The sequence below is a fragment of the Hesperophylax consimilis genome, chromosome 30, assembly GCF_061612785.1.
Source record: "Hesperophylax consimilis isolate HC1 chromosome 30, BYU_Hcon_1.0, whole genome shotgun sequence".
In the NCBI taxonomy this organism is placed as follows: domain Eukaryota; kingdom Metazoa; phylum Arthropoda; class Insecta; order Trichoptera; family Limnephilidae; genus Hesperophylax; species Hesperophylax consimilis.
Window position 1 is genome coordinate 6,819,789 of NC_142865.1, and position 21,867 is coordinate 6,841,655.

Sequence of the window (21,867 nt, forward strand, 5' to 3'; positions counted from 1 at the left end):
CTAACATATTTCATTTCCATCATACACGGTAACTCCATCATGAGTTTTTATATGTGCTGACAATTTATTTAAACTATCGCAAGAATAACCACAAATGTTACAAACTTTTTTTTCCTTATCGTGCCGTCTTAGATGCACCTTTAAATTAAAATTAGTAGTTGTTCGGTATTCACAAATCGGACAAGCGTAATTCCGTTCACGCGAATGTATCTTTTTGTGGATACTTAGACGCGTAGAGGTGACGCACTGATAAGGACACATATCGCACTTGTGGGGTTTTTGTCCGGTATGATAACGTATGTGCGATTTTAGATACGATTTACAAGAAGACTTATAATCGCAGAACGTGCATTGAAATGGACGGTCTCCGGAATGCGTTTTTAAATGTTGTGTCAAACGACTGGATTTTAAAGCCACGTACGAACATTCATTGCACGAATATGATTTTTTCACATGTTCAAGATTTTTATGCTTTTTTAACGCTTGGGCACTGTTGGCGATATGATTACACGAATCGCAAGTGATATTTGTGTTAATTGTTGACTCTGAAGACATTTTTGAAATGTCATGAGGTTTCTTGCCGTGTGTTGCGATGTGTATCTGAAAAAAAAAAAAATCTTAAGCAAAAAAGAAAAACATTTTCAGATTTGGAAATCTCCAAATACCAACATTATAATTGGAAAATGTTGCTTGTGCAATGATGGAGGACTTAGCCAGCAGAGGAATTGAACCCACAAAGCTTGGTCAAACCAGTCACGATAAATTATTTTGTGATATTTTTAAGACAGTGTGAAGGTTGACAAATGAAGGAGATGGCAGAAGAAGTTATAAGATGATGTGACCATATCTAATAGGTGAAACCCATAGGCCTGTCATCCTGCAGGTTTACAGAAAACCATTTTTCTTTAAATTCACACTATGATTTTCAAAACATAGGACTCTTCAAGATTCAGTTTCACTTCTTCCTCTCCTTACTTAAAAAAATAATCCAGACAGCATCCCAAAAGATGACACTGCCATGTAAGAATTGTGTTGGGTAAATATAAAAAATAAGACGATTCCCTGTTTTTACTCTCCTATATAGCAATATGCAGAAAAAAAAGCTATGTCCTTCAAATTACCAATGTCCATCTTTCAATTTTTTCATCAGAAGCTTTATGGCATCCAGCTTTGGACATAGACCTTCCTCAAATGTCTTTAGTTTTTCCGATCATCGATTGCATAAAGTGTTCCTACACACAGCACAACCAGAGAAAACGTTGGCTTTTTTAGTTGTTGCCTCATTACTGAGGATTGTGACTCCAACTCCATTAGCCTTGATGAACCAGCATCCTCAACTCCTCACGGTCCTGCGACGCATAGACATCCAATGACTCCAACGCATTGGTGATCTTCCTTATAATGTGGGATTAATATAAAAATAAAAAGTTTTTAAAACAGGTCCAAGTAGTGTACCTTGAGGTATCCCCGGCGCCTGCATTTGTAGGGACAATGTGGGCAGCTAAAGCGCGCTTCTGCATGCCCAAGCCGGTGCTGGGATAGGCCAGACAGGGAGGTGAGACAGGCTCCACACTCCTCACACATGAAGGACTGCTTTCTGAACTTCTTGGGCGGGGGGCGCTTCAATCTGAAGAACATAATCGTTTAATTTTTTTTTTTTGTCTAATGATGTTTTTTTTTATTCACTAGATCGAGCCAGGTCTTCCTCGGGCATCCTCAAATTCTTCAACCATTCATAATATATTCTTCTTACACTCCTTTTTTCATTCATTCGCTTTACATGCCCAAACCATGTCGCTTTCTTAATCTTATTCATGACACTTATACCAGTCTTGCATTCTTTCTGGAACTCCACATTTTTAGCAAAGCCATACATGGTTTCACATACATGCCTCAGGTGTCACTTCCATTCTGTTATCAATGAGCATTTAAAATAAAAATATGACCGGATTCCAAAATTTTGTTTACATTTTTTGCTCCAAATATTGTCAGGAATCACTGGTTAAAGTAAGTCAAGTACATCCTTTAACACCCTGTATATGAATTAATTTTTTGAATAATAAATTGATTTAAATGTTACCTGTGTCTTCCATCAAAGTGTCCAGACTTCAGAAACTTCATATTGCAGACATTGCATGGAGTTAATTTGGTACCATCTTTGTATGCTTTCTTATGCCGAGAAATAAAATCAGTCCACGATGAATCATATCCACATTCTGGACACAGACCAACTGAAAAAAAATAATTAAGAAATTTTGTTATCAATAACAATTATTTGAGTCCGTCTGGCTCCAGACGGTTGGGAGCGATGTGGCGTTCCCCTCCGTTTTTCTCCCTCCCAGTATTTACTTTCCCTGCAGGCAGTTTATTAGAGAAATCTCTTTAGTTGTCGACTGTCTTCCATTGTTGCCCAGTAAAGCTTTAATTTAAAAAATAAATAAATAAAAGATTGACAAATGAAGACAGTGTACTAGTTCCTGTGAGCACATAGGCCATGGGCCCATTGTACTATCTCCTATTTCACATCATTCTTTTGGTAGTAACCCGGTCCCTTTAACCCATTGGCCTCAAACGACGCCGTCCCGGCGTGTGTACGGCGATGTGTCTTAAAATCAAACGACTGAGGGTCTGATGTCTGTCGGCTTAAAAACGAAAAAGGGATACATTATTGACATCTGTGTAAAAATTTTAAATGCCAATCGCTCTGTTGATAATTAAGCATTTATTTCGTAGTAATTGGCAGGACTCCGTTGGTACATTTTTTTCCTGATATTTACGATTGAAATTTTGTTATATTTCAGCTTCATTGAATTTTTTCAAAATGGCATGTGGTTCGGGAATTGACAAGCTTGTTCGTAAAACGCATGGTGGGCGGCTAACAAGAGCCCAAATGACAAAAAAATATATATTATGGTAATAAGTATGAATAATGTACAACTTTTCTTAATCCAATTATAAAAAAATGAAGAAAAAAAAATGGTTTTTGAAAAAAAAAAAATTTCATATCCTCGTTTAATCATATTATTATTTTTTTTAAACAGTGCATATATTTTTTACATACCTTGATTCAATGCACAAGTAAATTAAAAAAGATTGTTTCGTTTGCATGTTTAGTTTAAAAGTTATGTAAGATTTAGTACAACACTGCACTTAAAACTTTTAGTACAAAATTAATTCGGATGTGAAGGCCAATTTTTTAGCCAAACAATTCGGAGGCCAATGGGTTAATATAGTTCACCAGGATTGTCATATTTGGATTTTGATTGTCATTGTGGATATTTGGCTCTTCCTGGTTCCACAATGTGTCTTTCCGGATAGCTCAGCCTTGTTCCCATCAGGGCGGGACATTGGCACCATAGGTGAATTAGAGTCTCTTCATCCTAATCACATTCCTGCATCCATTGGTGTTTTCAACTGCCAACAGCTGCATGTGTCTCCTGAGGTGGCAGTGTCCTGATAATTCCCTCAGTGAATGCACTGTCCATATTAAATAGTTGCCTAGTGGGAAATGTCCATCTCATACAGGATCCCACCGAGAGTCAGCCTGGGTTCTCATTGCCTCGCAAAATCTGGTCCGCCATCAATAGGTTAAGGTGCTCCCATAGCCGCTGTGCCCACATGATGCACAGATGGGGCCTTAAAGAGTCGGCGATGTGTGAATGTGGTGCGGTGCAGACCACCGAACGTGTGGTCAACGAATGACCGCTCCATTCATTTCCCGGCGGGATTGATGCGGTCCACATGGCTACGCCTGAGGCCCTAGACTGGCTCGCAGACCTAGATGTCCCCCTCTGACCCCCCACTATACGAAAGAAGAAGAAGTTGCCTAGTTCGTCTAGGGCCTGCTGCGTTTATGAGTACTTTGAATTATCTCTTTCCAGCTAATAAATAATTAAAATGAAATTATGATTGTTAAATTACATACCAGCATCATTTTCCTGGTCATCTTTTATATCATCTTTTAGAATTGTTCCATCTTCATCAATGTGTTCATTGCAAGAGTCGTCTTGATGGAAATCATCCGCTTGCCAATTATCATCCTCATATTCATCTTTACATTCATGTTTTATTGGGAATTCCGATTCTGTAAAAACCACAATTATCATAAAATATGTAGGAGTTAGTCTACAGGGTTAATAGTATTCCCTGAGGAAAATAATTATCATCTCTGTCATCTCTAGGGATGTTTTTGAGGAAAGAAAGGGGTGAACATGGGTCTGGAGAGAAATACTTCGACAGCCGAGCTGTTGAACTAGAAACGACCCGTTCTCATGTTTCCTCGCTATAACGCCCATGTTGTCCGCAGTAACGTTATGAATTTTATTTCATGTTATCCGCATCCATTACAGCCACAGTCGCTGTGCATACATGATGCACAAATGGAGCCTCAAGGATTCTTAATTATGTGAAAGTGGAAAAATTCAAACAACAAAACAAATTGTAAACGTTCCCTTTGTCACTTTCTCGGAGGCACATCGGTGCTGAACCAAAAGACTCCCGATGCTGTTAACTGACTGAAGATGATATGAAGAAGAAGAAGTTATGATATTACTTTTTACTCCTACACCAAACTCAAGAGCTAGTTCTTTTCATTGGTGTAGAAATACTGAAAAACATATATTTCACTATTTGTTCTTATGCCATTTACTATGTATTACTGTAACAATATTATAAATTAAAATATTTTATAAAAAAATGATGTTATAATATTATGGTATTTATTTATTGGATGATTTCATAGACATATGAATATTAGTAGACCTGCCCTAAGTGATTAAAAGCGTATTATTCCCCACTCCCCATACCGGTTCTATTGGAGCCGGCTGTGCTCCCATATGGCCTCAAGTGAATTTAGAAAACGTGACGTCATCATTCTTGTGCGAACTATGGTCGAGGCATCATCGGTTCATTTTACGAAATAACACGGCAAAATGGTGGCTTGTGCTATGAAAACTTGTAAAAATAGATGTGAAAAAGAGAATAAACCCAATTGTCGTATTACATTCCATATATAAGCATTATTTTACTTTATTTTAAGCATATTCACATCGTATAATATGGATCAGTTGTAGAAACATATACTATCACATCGAGATACGTCTGGACGCGAAACACAAAGCTGGTTGGTTGCTGGGAAGTAAATTATGAAAATTTATAAAAGTATCTTAACTAAATACGTAAACGAAATATTCGACTCTGAAAATAGAAGAAATTTATTTTGCCGAATTTGGACTTCGCAAATTTGTTCATAACGTGGCGAGTAATTTGCGCTCCCATGTAAAAATGTCTATTCATTCAAAAGCAGATTTTACTTTTAAGAACTAAATGGTGATATTATAATGCGAGATGCCTATTTACTGTCAGATTGATTTATTGACGAATCACAGTCAGCTTTCCTCTCTGCGTCCCGCAACTCTTGTTTTAACCCCTCGTCCTTAACTTCTCGTCTATTAATATTCATATGTCTGTGGATGATTTGTATAGCGCCGCTTTTGTGAGATATCACCTCAAGGGCGCTTACATGAGACTGGTTCATGAGAATGAATAAACTATTATTAGTTTATTCATTTTATTTTATTATTTATTTTATTGATGAAATGTTTTATGTATGACTACCACAACATGGGCATTAGCCTAATGTGATAGTCAAAAGAAAATGTTCTGCATCATCTAAATATTTATTAAATAAAAAAATTACCCGCCTTAGAACCAGAGGCGACCCGTGACTGAAAAAAAGCATTTCACTTTTAAAATGTACCTAGTGTGTAATTTAGGTGGAGCAAATTATTTGTAAAATAATTGATTAAATAAAACTGCTATGTCAGCGTTCCCAAAATCATTTTGCGAGTAAAGGATACACAATTTATCATTGAAAATAAAGCGAAACCGTTTTAATTCACCGCGCACGAGTGTGTGACGGTCGCTAACATTGTACATTAGTATTTCTAAGCGAATACATTCTGAATTGGATTACGAATGATCAAAGTGTTGTAAAATTCACTCCCCGTCAAGGCGCTTCGATAATGCACAGGATGAGTTATATATCAGCACTGCTCTAACACATGATTTGACGTTAAGAGTGTTATCTGTCTCTCTCATGTCACCGTTTCAGCTAGGTCGGGCTGTCTCGATACCGTTTCAGTAGTAAAACATGGTTCTGTGCATATCGGGATATGCACGGCCCGCTTACTCTTGTGCGGGAGTCTTGTAATAGAAGATAACTCAAATGGAGCGTACTTTCGTACATAGATGACTGGGGCACAGATAAGTTGTTATGTGAAGACTGAAGACAAGCAGTGCAATGCACAAATGCATGTACCAAGGAACCTCCTCTGCTCAGAACAGACTTTGCCTAGTGAGGCAGGCAAAGAACACCTTGTAATAATAATTAAAAAAAATAAAATAAACGCCCGGGTTGCCAGCAACAAAACTGAAACGAATGAAAATAGAAGCATATTATACTAACCTTCGTTTTTTATTATAATTGCTTTATCTTCAATGTACAATTTTATAACTTCTTCCTTTTCATTTTTCGTAGCATCTCTTTTCCCATCTTCTCTTGATTGAGTGACCATTTTATTCCAATCGCTATTGCAGTAATTCTCATCTGATGGAGGATTTACAAAACTGTCTTTATAATCACCAGCCATCAGAAGGCCTTTATCATCATCAAAATCATAATTAAATGGACCTGAAAATAAGACAATCCATAATGGATCATGTCAAGAGTACTACAAGGCTTTCATTTGGGACCCGTTTTGAATTAAATTTTTTGAAAAACCGTTTCGAAAGCTGTGAGGCTATCATCAACCATAACAATTATTGACATTTTTACAAACAAATAAAATAATAATAAAAAATACCTGTTTTCGGTCTGCTTTTATACAAGAAATCGTTAGTATCTGTCATGGAGTTTGTATCAGCATAATTTTTTATTGCATCTGATAATGATTTCATAAGGTTTTGATCAGGTTTAAAATATTCGCGACATTCTGGAGTGATGTCAACTAAATTGCCTTTCCAAAATGGCATTGGGTTTATTTCAGTTGTGTTGAATTCTGTGTCGTTGAAGTCCTAGACAAAAAACATAAAATTTATTGTTAATATACTACTATATTGTGCTATTTTTTTTGTTCATGTTATTATTTTCAATAATCATATGAATGGCAGCTACGATGCCAATTATCGCAGGTTTAAATGTTCTGGGGTGCAATTTGGTCTCCGCTATAAATGTTCTACACGGACTGTGGTCTCGCCATTGCCTCAGAACATCAGACTTTCCCGTCCTGCTCCAGTCCTTTTCCACGCAGTCTATCCATCTCTTCCTCGGTCTGCCTATGGATTTCTTCCACTGAGGAACCCATTTAGTCAATACTTTCGGTGCCCTATCATCCTTTCCACATTACCAGCCCATCACTGTATTTTGACCTATAGAATCTTATAATGGTTTTTGATCATATTAGCTAATAATGGCAGTAAATACAAGTAGTTTTTAACTAATTATTCATCACGCCCTTTCTTCGCACGGGTACGCAGAGAGGACGGACTGCCAAACAACTTAGTCTTCGCACACACTCTTTGCCTCATTCATATTCATACATCGTCTCATACAAACTCTCCTATTATTTTGACTCTTGACATGGCCCGACTCAAGTATCTAATTCACTTTATCATGCCATGTCTTCCTCGGGCATCCCTGACTTCTGTTACCATTCACATTTGCGTTATATATTCTCCTTACACTTCTTTCTTCGCTCATTTGCTCTACATACCAAAACCATCGAAGCGTCCCTTTCTTAATCTTACTCATAATGCTTACATCAGCCTTGCATTCTTTGCGGATCTCCACATTTCTCACACGATCATACATGGTTCTACCGCACATACGCCTCAAGTATTTCATTTCTACAGCATTCAGTCTACTTTCATCCCTTCTCTGCCAGTTCCATGCCTCACTTAACATACACACATCAGGGTAGGTACCAGCACTCCATTCTGGACTGCTAGCTTCACTTCTTTGGACAATTTGTTTTTAGCACCAACTGCGTTCAGTCCTCTATCAATGGAGTTACCCGAATTTACCCTTCTTTCAATATCTCTGTCAGCCTTCCCATCTCTCGAAAACATATTTTCTAAATACATAAACTCATCCACCTTCTCCAAGATTCTAAAGACGGAAAACCAGTACTGTGACACATGTCCTAATTGGTTCCCCTTCTACCACCTTTTACTGCTCCTTTCGAGCAGACCACACAATCTCGCTTGGGACCTTTTCTTAAAATGTGGAGTTTTCCATTGAGCCTGGTCTCTGATGGAGTGAGAATATTTATTGCCAAGTAGAAGATATTCAAATAAAATGAATGCGTAGTTATTATTATGTATGAAAAACAGAGCAAAAAGCACAACCAATCGTAAGTGGGTACAGTATACAACTGAATAGAATCAAGTGTATACCTGTAAATGGATGCTTTTATTTTTTTAACAATAAATGTATACCTATTGTTTATGTTGCCGCAGCGGCACCATCAGAGTTGATATTTATCAAAAATACATTAATCAAAACAGTATCATTTGACTGCTTACTTTAGGTATAATGTTGTGTATTCGAGAATATAAATATCAAAGGCATCATTAGGCACTTACCTTCCAAAAAGCAGGTTCAGTGAAAGCAAATTCTTCTAGTCTTCGATACAAGTCTTTGTTACTTTCTAAAGGTGTTTTAGAATAATCAACTTCTTCCAAATGTTTCTTTAAAACTTCAATAAGGCCTGCAGTGCTACCAATTTCAGGAATCAATTGGTTTTTCAGGTATCCTTCCAACTGTAAACCAATGTAATAATAATTGAGGTAACTGCAAATGTTCGGGTATATAGTCGATTGTTAACTCTAATAGTTTACTTCCTACCTTCCCGTCCCATAACCTTTGTCACCTGGAGACGGGAAGTATCTTTAGTACCATTTCTGCCGCGCAACTGATCACAGGTTGCTAGGTTGCAATTGATCCAATAAAATTGAATATAAATGAAATAGATCATAGAATCATAGTGTCTGTATGAATGAGTGTAAGTGCAAGCGAGATAGCATGATTGCAGGATGCTATAAAAGGTGATGCATACTAGGATCGTGTCTCTTTTGTTACAAGCAGCTCCCCAATAAATACCAGTACATAGATTACCAAGAGTATCATTATTGTGAACGAACTTCACCCGCTACAATACTCCATACATCACATTTGATGATGGGAACCCAGCATTATAATAGCAGGTGTCCGAACGCTAGTGGTACAAAAGAGAAACTGAAGCTAATTTTTTTTTATCGAAATTCTCAGATCAGAGAAGTAGATTCACCAGTTTCCCACTAGTTAACAGACACCATGTACTGCTTAGATCTTGATTGAATTATAGATTTTGCAGAACTTTTACAAGCATTTGAATGCTAGTGTGGAGAATTGTTAAGCACATCACAGTAAACATCTAACAAAATAAGTTTGTTTACCTGTAAGTCCATAATTTCAGCTTTCAGTCTTTTGATTTCAACTCGCAATTTTAACCTCTCTTTTAATTTGATTTCGTCTATTCTAGAACGTTCTTTCATGAGGCAAATATTTTCTAATTTAATATCTTTGATCTGTTCTTCTAAATCTTCAATTGAAAGTTCTGGGTTTAGTTTCACTTTTCTTTTTGTCTTACTCTCATCAAAGTAAATATATTTTTCAAAATCTGAACTCTCAGAATCTGAAAAATAAAAAAAATACAGTTATTTTTAAACCAAATATAATTTGTAAATAATTTTTAATTTAAATTATTGTATGACAGATTAATCATCCAACAATATTTCTTATTTTAACATTCAAATTTTTATTTAAAGAGAGATTAAATGTGTAACGGCATTCCACGAGAATAATGCATGGCGCAATCTAGAACTTACGAGCTCTTCTGTACATATCGTACCTACTGGAATAAAACGAAGGCGCCATGTATCTATTCGCTACTGCCGGAATGTTCTCGGCTCTACAAGACGCGTGTGTCCTATATAAAAGCCGCGCTATGTCCAGGGCAAGTCAGTTCCATACAAGCATTCATCACTAACTGCGAGGGGTGACAAAACTGTGCCTTGCGTGTCCGCCTAGAAGTGAGGCTACAATCAGCGACTGACTCCACGGTAATTTACAGCTGCACCTAGGCCTTGCGACATCTTCCCTGGCCTACGCCACCGCGCTGAGAGCCCATTCACGATTGCATCATCTGCTGACTAGGTCCACCACACCTTTGGCTCTCTTCACACTGGAAGACCCATGGTTTTCACCACCAATTTACAGGTCCGGTCTCCACCGCAAGCTACCGACATCATCGTCGCAACCACCCCACCACCGTCCATATCCGCTTCTACGGTGTTGACCATCTGGATGATTCGCCGTCAACTACATTCACCAACGCGGTGTCGTGCTTCGGCCTGGGGAATTCGCCACCGATCATGTACACCAACAGCATCGGTCAGGAGTCATCTCTTCAACTTCACTTCAACACTGTGATACTACACACACCTCTTTCATTCGTTTCACATTACCATCCTCAAAAATGTATCTACTGTTTTAGAAATTTCATTCAATAGCGCCATTCCTCTTGTCAAGCCATGAAAACATCTGTTCTCCCGTATGGTATCTTGCAAAATGACTTTGTTGCCCCAAACAACGTGTATATATCCCCTCATAAACAGGAGTTATTCTCAATTATGGAGGTATTAATAAACAGCTTGGAACATATGCTATATACTTACCCTTTTGCAGATCATTTGGGTTAATTTCAACTTCCAAGATTCCATTTAATTCGTTAATTAATTTAATCATGAAAAAAAACTGAATTTCAAAAAGACGTATTTAAAAATATCTTTTTTCAATTTCAATGGAATTTTAATTTCTAAAGTCAAATAATAAGTTTAAAGCAAGTTATTTGTGTCAAGTCTTTCTGCGACACTATAAAAAATAGTTGAGCTAGAAAATTTAAAAAAAATTCTTACCTGATTTGCAAAACACCTTTTTGCCATTTTTATATTCATACGATTTCTTTTTATTCTTTCTTTGTTTCGTCATCAAAACTGTCAACTCCGAATTTCTCAAAATCTTCCTTAATTTTTGCTCTCTTTTCAATTTACGTCTTTCCCTCCTGTCGTGCCTTGATAGTCCAGACCTCTTCAATTTTTTGTCCACTTTTAAATTTTGTAATAATTCTATATCAAGTACTTCAATGTTGCCACTTTTTGAATTATTGTCGAATTCTGAAACGGCAACACTTTTTCCATTTTTGAAATTTGATAATGGAACATCATCTTCACTACTTGATTCAGATTTGATGTAAATTTTGTTAAGCATTTGCAATTTTTTCTTTTTGTGAAATTCATTTCCATCTTGACCGTGCCCTTGCCCTTCTTCATCTTCGCAAGTAACTTCCATCTCAAATGGCTCAAAGTCGTCATTATCTCTGTTAGATTTAGTAGTGTTTTCAATTTTCAAATCTTCACTAACTACTCTTTCTATGGTGCATTTTTCTCTGAAATCTGATTCTTTTTCAGAGCATAATCTAGGCATTATGATTTAGTATTTGCGTTTCTTAGCCAAAAGAAAATAACAGCATCTGCCTGTAACAAAAGGAGTTAACATTATAAAATTACTACGATCCCACGCAACAACTATGGGCCGAACACCCACACGCATGAAATAACCGATGTTTGAATCACTAATGACATTAGCGAACAGTTTACACACTAAATGACAGAGCATAGATTTGATGATATTGAAAAGTATACCAAGATAGTAGAAAACAAATTGAAGGGTGTAATTTGTAACCTAGGAAAATTTGTCTCACTTACAAAAATAAAAGCTTTGGCAGAAATAGTTAAGACAAAAACCAAAAAGCATCTAGCTTTTATAATTTGAGTGACTTCTATCGCTAGAATATATTACACAATTCAAAGAACGGTAAATATTTACCTACGACTACCGTTTTTACTACTACAAAAAATTGCCCCTTTAATAACGCCTGCTCGCGTCCCCTTTAGAGTTATATACCAGTTTTCAAGTAGTTTGTGGGCTACGCTAGGTTTGTATAGACTGGTTTGTGATTTAATTCTACCTAATCCAACCTAACCTAACATGTACGGAATATTTTCTCAAACGGTAGTCGTAGGTAAATAATTACCCAAAGAACAACATAGCGATAGGTTATGTTTTGAATATTTCATTTTCAAAATAATAACAGCGATGTTAGTAAGATAGGAAGTAAAAATAGCACAATGTTTCAAGTAGTTTATTTGTGTAAGATTAAAAAAAGGGTAAATTTTGGATAGGGCCTGACACGCTTATTACGAATAATTTTTAGAAAAAAACTTTATATTCGCCTTAATTACTATAAAAGAAAACTTTTTGCATTTCGGGCGGCGGAAAATTATGCATTTTGATTTTCAATTGCATAAAACCAAAATTCACTTCGCGAATCGATGTGGCGACAACGCGCCGCCATTAGGAACGCACTGTTATGTTGGTATCACTGATGCATTAACAAGAGCTAAATACGACCGTTGCTATCTTCGTGGGATGCCGAGGTTTGTGTAATATGGTTTGTGATACAAAGGAAAGTGCCCCTTAATAACGCCTGCTCGCGTCAAGGCAAGAAAAACATCCCAGTTTTCAACTAGTTTACCGGCTACGCTAGGTTTGTGTAACATGGTTTGTGATACAAATCAATGTATCAGGGATACCAACATAACAGTGACGTACCTAATGGCAGCTGATTGCCGCCGCATCGATTCGCGAAGTGAATTTTGGTTAACGCAATTGAAAATTTAAATTCATAATTTTCCGCCGCCCGAAATGCAAAAAGTTTTCTTTTATAGTAATTAAGGCGAATATAAAGTTTTTTTCTAAAAAATATTCGTAATAAGCGTGTCAGGCCCTATCCAAAAATTACCAAAAAAAGTTTCAAATACCTGGCATTGCTGGAAGTATTACAAAATCTAAAAGAGTTTGAGTTCCAATGTTTTATAAACAACAATTTTTGACGTATGAATCCATAGAGAGATTCATGAGAGATTATAAATGTTGCTATAATAAAATAATAATTATAAAATTTCTTCTATGGTTATCTCATATCAAATGTCAAATGTGTCAAACGTCAAAACAAAACATTCGAAAGTTTACGAACTTTAAATTTAATCCTTTCGTTTGGCGAACATATTAATTATAATATATCTGGTAGTCAGTTACCTTTTAACATATTATTGAGTTATTATTTCATCTTTATAGTAGGTTTAATGATATTTGGTTTTAATCTAGCATTATAGTTTATAATGGAAGTATTAGAAAAAACAATAGAAGAAACCATTTTTTCAAAGAATCCATTCTTACACACCGATGGTAAGTTGTCTGTTACCTTAATACAATGACTATTTGTTTTTTTTGTTATAAATAAAAGAACAGGAAAATAATGGGGTGTTACACATTTCTCAAATGTATCAAATAAAATAAGACTCAGTTTAATAAACTTTAAAATTACATTTTTTTTATCTACAAAAAGGTACCTAACCGCCGCTCTTTCTAGGCGCAGATTATGAAATATGAATGGATACTTAATTACCACAAGAAACAAATATTTAGTTCCATTTTTAAATACTTCCATCTATTTGAATTTATCTTTTGTTTTCTTAAATGAATCTATGAATGAAGTGGAAATTAACCCACTTCCCGACATTCGATCGAGCGGAAACTCGTTAGATGGACTCATCGATGACAATGCATTCTGTCAAATTTTGGTTGCAATCACGCATACACACACAAACATATACGGAATTCTCAGAAATTGGATGATATTACAGCAGTACTACACAATTGTCGGTCCCACCTAATTGGGATTTGGCTCTGTTTTTAGCGCGCTTGACTTCAGTCCCTGGGGTTCAATCCTGAGGTTCAATCCTTAGTCAAACAATTTTTTTTTTAATTACTTCTAAAAATCCCTTGTGAAAAGATCTTGTGCAGTCGCTTTCGATTTTTTAGTACCTATGTTGTGACGACGGCGAAAGGTTTCGTTTCAATCTAAATTTGGACAAATTATTTAAATAACCTACTTTTACCATTTCTCCAAATAAAATGAAAGGAAGTGTAATTTCTTATTTGGGCATTGATAATTTACATGATCTGTGTCTATTAAAAATGCGGCGGTTAGGTAAATATTTGCATACTTTGCATTGTGCTATATTTTGATTCCAGACAAACCTTTTAAAAGAAAACCAGGCCGACCAAAACTTTTTAAAATTAAAAATGAAACTGAACCGAAGCGACCTGTTGGCAGACCCAAATCGAATATATCAAAAGAGTAAGTTTGTCCAAGTCTTATTGCTTATAGTGGGAACAATCAGTACATCCAAGGGTGGGATTTGACCTTCTCCACAAATGCTCTCCATTAGCTGCGAACCCTTGGCATTCACCTTCAGTTCTCCGTTCTTCCCGTCTTGCTCGAATCTTCTTCCACTCAGTCCATCCACCTCTTTCTTAGTCTGCCTTGGGTTGCTTCCACTGGGGCACTCACACATTAGTATTTATCTTACGTAGTATCAGAAAAAACAATTTTAATTTAACATTTGCATTTTAAGGTTATCTGAGTTTTCCTGCGATGTTTGCACCAAGACGTTCTCCTTCAGATCTCAGATTATTCGACACATTCGAAGCCATACCAATGAGAGACCGTATAAATGTACTCTATGCGAAAATGGTATGTATTTAAAAAAAAATCATAACAAATAATTACTCTAAACTCTCAATAAGTACTCTCTCAATCAAGTACGCAAAAATTAAAACAAACACTGTTATCAATCTTTCGATAGAACAAAACTGAGGATAAGTTTTTTCAGAAAATTTGACAATTCATCAAATTTAGAAGTTAGTTTTCAAATTCTATCCTAGTTCTGTTATTATATCATTATAGAAAAATTGCTTCACAGAACTGATATAATAACAGAACTTGAAAATTAACTTTGAAATTTGACGTTGCTAGATTACACAGAGGACTAACAGAAATGACCTAACTAACTAACTAACCATCACACCGTTTCTCCACAGGGGTAGGCAGAGAGGATGGACTGCCAAAAAAACTCGGTCTTGGCACACACTTCTTGCCTCATTCACATTCATACATCGTCTCATACATACTATTCTATTATTCTGACTCTTGACACGGCCCGACTCAAGTATCTGATTCACTTGATCGTGTTATGTCTTCCTCGGGCGTCCCCGACTTCTGCTACCATTCACATTTGCGTGATATATATCTCCTTACACTCCTTTCTTCGCTCATTCGGTCTACATGTCCAAACCATTTAAGCGTCCCTTTCATAATCTTACTCATTACGCTTACATCAGCCTTACGCTCTTTGCGGATCTCCACATTTCTCACACAATCATACATGGTTTTATCACAAATACGCCTCAGGTATCTCATTTCTACAGCATTCAGTCTACTTTCATCTTTCATCTGCCAGTTCCATGCCTCACTTCCATAAATAAGGCCAGCCCTACAGCGAAATGCCTTTATGGTTAGTTTTAACATTAACCGGAGTTTCTAATTACATTTGTTTTTCATTCAGCATTTTTCGATGCCCATCTCCTTAAGAGACACATCCTCAGCCACACGCACAAACTGCCCCATCCTTGTCACCTGTGCGCCAAGCAGTTCTACACCAAGTCAGATTTGGACAAGCACATACAAGTCCACAACGGAGAAAAACCCTATAAATGTTTAGTAAGTATTTTTCTTATTAACACACTTTGGCCGGGAAAGGTAGTTCTACCCGTTCGATCGATTGATGCTTAAGGCCAGGAAGGGTAGTTCTACCTTTTGCGCCGGCCTCATTTCAATGTCAGAAAAGACGGAATTATTCAATGTTTTTACATGAATATTATATACCAATCTCTTTGTAAAGGTCCCAACTATATATACATAATTATGGAATCGTAATGCAAGTCCTGGAATGAGAATCGATTCGAATCTCTTTCTCCATCCGCACCCACTCAACTCCTATGTGCAAGCGAGCGAGAGATGTCGGGCGTATTTAAAGAAAGCGGGTATGGGCAAATACCGATAAGCGGATCGTTATAAACATATTACAAGGTTAATTCAGTTGTATTTCAAATAATATTCGATTATCGTTAAGTACTTTTATAGTTTGGGTATGCAGAGTTACTATGTAGAAATTTTTATTAAAATATTGTAATTATTTTCGAAGATATATCGAGTTAAGGCAACTCGCAATGTCCTTTCAGTATCCGGTGTTCAAAAATAAAATCTGCTTACAAAAAATTAGTCCTTTTTACAATGGCGCTCAAATTGTTTGCTGCGTAAAAAACTTAACCACAAATCCGAAATCCTGTTTCCGACGTTGAATGTTTTGTTAAATTATTTAGTTAGATACTTTACGAATGCGTTATAATTCACTATTTGTGGATGGTTCGGTTAAAAATGAACATTCGGACACTGCAAAGAAAAGTCCCTTAAGGCGATGCACTACGTAGTAATGCAAAATCATGTGTTTTTGGTTTGATAATTTGTTCGCCTAGAAATGTTTCAGATGCTTTAATTAATTACTGCGAGTAGAATACATCTTGGCCTTTGAAATAATCGAGTATTTTTTAGATAAGTCTTTTTATAAGCCTAGAAAAAAAGAATGTATAAGGCCTATGAAAACTGCTTTAAAGTTCAAAATCTCCTACTTACGAACCCATTTTCGATTATGGTTTTATTGTATAATGTGGCAAATTAAGTTATTTATAAAATGATCTGAAAAAAATTAAATATTTATGCCTGAACATCTACAAAATAAAATAAAAGGCACTTTTTGGCCATGTTTTTTTCTTGCATAAATCAAAACAGGCGGATGGTGTTAAGCAGGAATTTAAACCTTATCACCATCTACGTAAGGGGTGTTATTGATAGCGGCTCGATTTAAAATATTACACGACATAGTGCATCGCCTTAATGGACCATATTTTACAGTTACCTTACTTTAGCGAACATTACTTTTATGCGCAGGGTACGGTTATTTCAATGTGGACTCTTCGGCAGTCAGCGTACAAATGATGTTGTAGTTTATTCAAAGCATTATCGAACTCTCCTGGTGTCAAAAAAATTGTCTTGTATTTGCCTCTAGTTGGTCGAAATGATACCCAGATTTTTCGTTAGGGCAAGTCTGTTCTATTGTATTGTCTATGATTTTAACTGTGCTCCAGCTATGAAAGCAGTGATGTATTATACTAGATTAGCCCTGTCTAGTTAAATTCATTTTAAAAATAACGCCACGTAGCGTACGTCACAAATATGGAGATGAACTTAACAACCCAACTCTGTTTAAAATCCTTGTACAAGCGTTCAAACTCGTAAGAGAAACCACAGAGAATTTGTTGTCAGAGGTGTTGTAATATGGACATAATTCAAATTTAAATATTTGGAACTGGGTTATTTTTGTGATTGGAAAAATGAACTTGCCCATCATAGCTGAGAAGCAAAGTAGCTTACTCTAGACCTCTAGACCAACAAAAGGTAAAATGCAATGCACAGTGCCCATTTCGCATTGCGACACAATGCGTGGGCCTTTTCATAAATGTGCACGTGAACCAAACCAAAATTGTGTTGGGGTTATTTTTAAATGAATATGCCGTGTCTAGTCTAATTTAGTCCATGTATGAAAGTGAATTTTTTTTCTAGGTTTGCGAAGAGGGTTTTACACACAGCAAGTCTCTGTTACGCCATAAAAAGGTAGTCCACAGCGGTCTAAATCCTTACCCGTGTGAAGTGTGCGACGATTCCTTTCCACAGCTCGTGGAATTAACACAACACATCAAAACGCATGCAGGTTCGATTAATTCTTAATTAATAAACTTAACCTAACATAACCTAACCTTACCTATCTTAATCTTACCTAACCTTACATTGGACTGTAAAATTTTCTGCAGCTTGTCTGACCTTTATATGCAAACTGAATTTATAATATTAATTTACTATTATTTTTAAAATATGAATACTGCACAAGAGTACCAACTGATCAAAACCATTGGGTCGATGAAATTCCCGATTGGGGTATATTGTGAAACTCAAGAGAAGGTTGGGAAGTATCTGGCTATTCAAGTCAGGTCACCAAATATGTTCGCATATGTTGAACGTTCCAGAGCGGAAGATGCTCTCATTATCGTCCTGGTGAAAGACTACCATTCAGACCAGATAATAGCCAGGTACTTCCCCACCTTCCTCTTCCCATCTCCTTCCTCTCCCCATTACCTTCAGCCTCACATCATACCCCTATTGGGGATGTCATAGTCTCACAAGCGCTAGACCGTTGGGACTCTTGTGCAGAAATCACATAAACAATGACTATTAAAAAAAATAATAATATTTATTTATTGCCTGGAAGGGCTGTCTGCGTTGTCTGTTTTTAGAATACAACCGGTCTGCGTTTGTCTGTTTTTAGAATATAAGCCATTCCAGTGTGAGATATGTGATAAGAAATTTGCCAAATCAAGAAGTCTGAGGGAACACTACGGACTCCATACCGGACTCAAACTCTACAATTGCAAGCTTTGTGGAAAAGGATTTGGATACCCTGGATCATTGAGGAAACATCACTGATAGTCATTAATTCATCTCCATCGTCCATCACCAGTGAGAAACAATAAAGTCAGGTGTTTGACCTCTTCAGTATAGAGCGAGACAAATATATTATGGTAGTATAAAAGCCCATGTATTAGCTTTATCTCTCTCTCTCTCTCTCTCTCACATCCCAGCTCGCTATGTATAAGATTTTCTCACAAGAGTCAATTTATCTTTCTCTGATTCTCTTGAGGAAAATCTTTGGGGATGATGTGTGGAGGGTCTTTTCGAGGAGAGGAATAAGTCAACATGTTGTAGGAGGGAAGAAACACAGAGGCTGGCAAATTGTTCCACAGTTGAGCTGTTGAACTTAAGAACGAGTCGTAGAAACTACCGGTTCTCATGTGACAAACGTCAACAGTGTACAAATGTAGGGCACACGTTTTGCATGATTCCCGATTATGAACCGGTGTCGAAGAGTTCAATGATGCTAGTTCCTCGGAGTATCTTCCGGTGAAAGATATAAGTCGGGCCATGTCAAGAGTCAGTATAATAGTAGAGTATGTATGAGACGATGTATTAATGTGAATGAGGCAAGAAGTGTGTCTCTGCCTACCCCTGCGGAAAATGGCGGGATGGTTTGTTAGTATGACAGCCTTGAAATTTTCGCCTAATAAATAAAATTATATGTACTGACAAGAGATACAAAACAAAATACTACCTTTTTCAATTAAAATCAAAATCTATCAGGTTTACACACCTATAGATGGACTGCATAATTTTACTTATAGATTTGGAAATGTCGATAAATTTAGAAAATCCGTATTATTATTAACCTTTCCCTTACTGTGCTAAAAAAATCCACGCGTTCCGGTGCTGTGTAGTCAATACACATCTAAAAATAAGTGATTTAATATCGGAAAAATATGAATATTCATAGCTAATTGCTTATGTTTATTGTATTTTATATGAAAAGTGATAATAATTGTAACTTAATTGCTGAAAACATGAAAAAACCATCGGCAGATGCTAAAAATACGTGCGAGGGGTCCACATCTAACGACGGTCCGCGACCGACTGGCTGGCGGCTAGCACACACACAGCTATGCGGTCGTTGGTATCGATGGTCTAAATCAAAATACACTGCGGACGTATGGATTTCTCATCTTCCCGCATAGCGAACTAAAGCGGGACATCAATAGCGTGTCATTTCCTCGCACACTCTTCGCGTAGCAGTGTCACGCGGTTGATTGTATTGGTGTATTTATTTCCGATTTTTAACAAAAATCTCTGATTTTTAATTGAATTTGAAAACCATGTAAAATTTTATTTTTTAATTCAGTGCATAAATGTATAGCGGAGGAATACCTAAAATCTAAACCCAGAATTTATTATATTTATAGAGTTATTAAAGTTATTAGAAGCAATGTGTAGTAAATACACACCACAGATAAGGAAAAGTTAATGAAACTAATTCTTAATAAATACTTTGCTGAAATGGTAGAATTTACCACACCATTGTGATTAAATATATTTTTCTATGTTTCTCTATTTTGAAGTGAAACTTCTTTAGGCGCGTAATGGATTAATTATTCGGGGACGGAGTAAAACCGAGTCAGGATCGACACGAAAATGCGGGTACCCCCACCACCGCTCACCGTTCACTGTCCCTCTCTCACCATATGCGCTTGTTGAGGTGGGGGAGCCGCTCACGAACGTTCTCTCTCTTCTCTTCTTTCCTCTCTCTCAGACACCAGCGAACTGCGCCACGCCAAGCATCAGCTGCTTGGTTAGTATACTGCGTCGTGAGTGTAATACGAGTGAAATACGTAATTGATTGTGGTTCATACGGTTTGGTACAGAATTTCAGTGTTAAAAATGAGTAGTGACGAGATAGAGGTGATGAACACATCAGTGGCACAAGAGGAAATATCCCCTGAGAATCACCAAAGAAGAGGAGAGTCTGATTCACACAGTGATGACATTAACATAAGGTAAATATAACCTATAAGAGTTGATAAATATTTCACAATATAGTAGTATTGTTGGAATAGGATTGTTTAATATATTGGCGAGATTATATTAACAGTGAAATATGATGTAGGAATGTCGTTACAATCAAAGCAATGGCCAACAGGCGGTACAGACAGCGGAAAAAAGAATTAAAGCCTCCCAAACCTCAAGCTAAAACGGCAGCAGAACGTTGTAAAGCATACAGAGACCGTCAAAAACTTCGGCAATCTGCGGTAGCTGAAGCTATAACACCTGCTCCAGTTCCATCAAAAAAACGGAAAATCGTTCCAAATTCTACGTGTACTGCGAATTTATATATCGCACTTTAGTTACCATAACCCAATTATCACGACATTAGGAAATGATATTCATGAAATTGACAATGAAAATGGCACATGATTGGTAAATTGTCATTGTAATTTCTTTGTAATTTTTAATTGTAATATTGTTATTTATGTAATATTGTATACTTGTGAATAAATTGAAAATTTTTGGAACTATACATTAATCGAACGTCATTCATCTATAAGAAAATATTAGAAAAAGCAAATCCATGCTTCGTCGTTGAATTATTTAACCTCTAATTTTCAAACTAACCTAAGAGAGAAAATAGAGATGATGAAATGAAAATAGAGAGAGAGGAATACTAGAAGTTTCACTTCTGTCTTGCGTAGGCTTGACACACCCACTTTTTTTTTAAATATTTTCTACTGGTTGCATATTTAATTTGCTTATATTATTTCTTACTTAAAAGAAGTATGTTTTCCATATGTTAAACCACCGTCATCTTTATTCATGCACGGCTGACATAGAAAATGAAGTGACAGTTAAAGAGACCGGTTTTCAGACGTTTGCACTAAGTTTAGCAGGGTAAATTACTAATCCCTGCTACTAACCTATATGTACTACTGTATATACTGACTCAGTGAAAAAGTCCGAATACAGGTCTCTAACTGTGTTTTTATAAAGATGGCGGTGGTTAAAATAATTTGTTATGCTTTGTGACTTTACATTATAGAAATCAATACCATATAGGTACTTGCTATACCATTGTTACTATCGACAACAAATAGTTAACACAACTATATTACATACATTAATTTCACGCAAAAAAAGCACATTAGATAAATAAACAAACAATTTTTCACAAAATAATTTATTTTTTATTTTTGTACGAGTGATGATATACACTTTTTACAATAATTCATTTGCAAATACAATAATATTGTAC

General features: G+C 36.3%; 2 protein-coding genes across 2 annotated transcripts; one reads left to right on the plus strand and one right to left on the minus strand.

Moving 5' to 3' along the window:
• LOC149409574 (uncharacterized) lies at nucleotides 1-11,584 on the minus strand. Its single transcript, XM_089649448.1, has 9 exons — nucleotides 11,017-11,584; nucleotides 9,496-9,734; nucleotides 8,644-8,820; nucleotides 7,017-7,074; nucleotides 6,467-6,691; nucleotides 3,926-4,084; nucleotides 2,081-2,231; nucleotides 1,456-1,627; nucleotides 1-600 (listed from the first exon to the last, which is right to left on the minus strand). The coding sequence occupies exons 1-9, from the start codon at nucleotides 11,582-11,584 to the stop codon at nucleotides 1-3; spliced, it is 2,349 nt and encodes a 782-aa protein (XP_089505574.1).
• Nucleotides 11,585-13,267: 1,683 nt separating this feature from the next.
• On the plus strand, nucleotides 13,268-19,143 carry LOC149409575 (uncharacterized). Its single transcript, XM_089649613.1, has 6 exons — nucleotides 13,268-13,408; nucleotides 14,258-14,363; nucleotides 14,641-14,759; nucleotides 15,631-15,785; nucleotides 17,745-17,892; nucleotides 18,505-19,143. The coding sequence occupies exons 1-6, from the start codon at nucleotides 13,342-13,344 to the stop codon at nucleotides 18,660-18,662; spliced, it is 753 nt and encodes a 250-aa protein (XP_089505739.1). The 5' UTR covers nucleotides 13,268-13,341; the 3' UTR covers nucleotides 18,663-19,143.
• Nucleotides 19,144-21,867: the final 2,724 nt, after the last annotated feature.

What these genes read in the sequence shown, in the direction of transcription:
- LOC149409574 (XM_089649448.1), bottom strand. Translation starts at nt 11,584, where the DNA reads ATGCCTAGATTATGCTCTGAAAAAGAATCAGATTTCAGAGAAAAATGC. An exon ending in AAAGGTGTTTTGCAAATCAG is followed by an intron (nt 9,735 to 11,016) that starts GTAAGAATTTTT and finishes TTTATTTTTCAG; the next exon opens with ATTCTGAGAGTTCAGATTTT. An exon ending in AATTATAATAAAAAACGAAG is followed by an intron (nt 4,085 to 6,466) that starts GTTAGTATAATA and finishes TGGTTTTTACAG; the next exon opens with AATCGGAATTCCCAATAAAA.
- LOC149409575 (XM_089649613.1), top strand. Translation starts at nt 13,342, where the DNA reads ATGGAAGTATTAGAAAAAACAATAGAAGAAACCATTTTTTCAAAGAAT. An exon ending in AAATCGAATATATCAAAAGA is followed by an intron (nt 14,364 to 14,640) that starts GTAAGTTTGTCC and finishes TTGCATTTTAAG; the next exon opens with GTTATCTGAGTTTTCCTGCG. An exon ending in AAAAACCCTATAAATGTTTA is followed by an intron (nt 15,786 to 17,744) that starts GTAAGTATTTTT and finishes TTTTTTTTCTAG; the next exon opens with GTTTGCGAAGAGGGTTTTAC.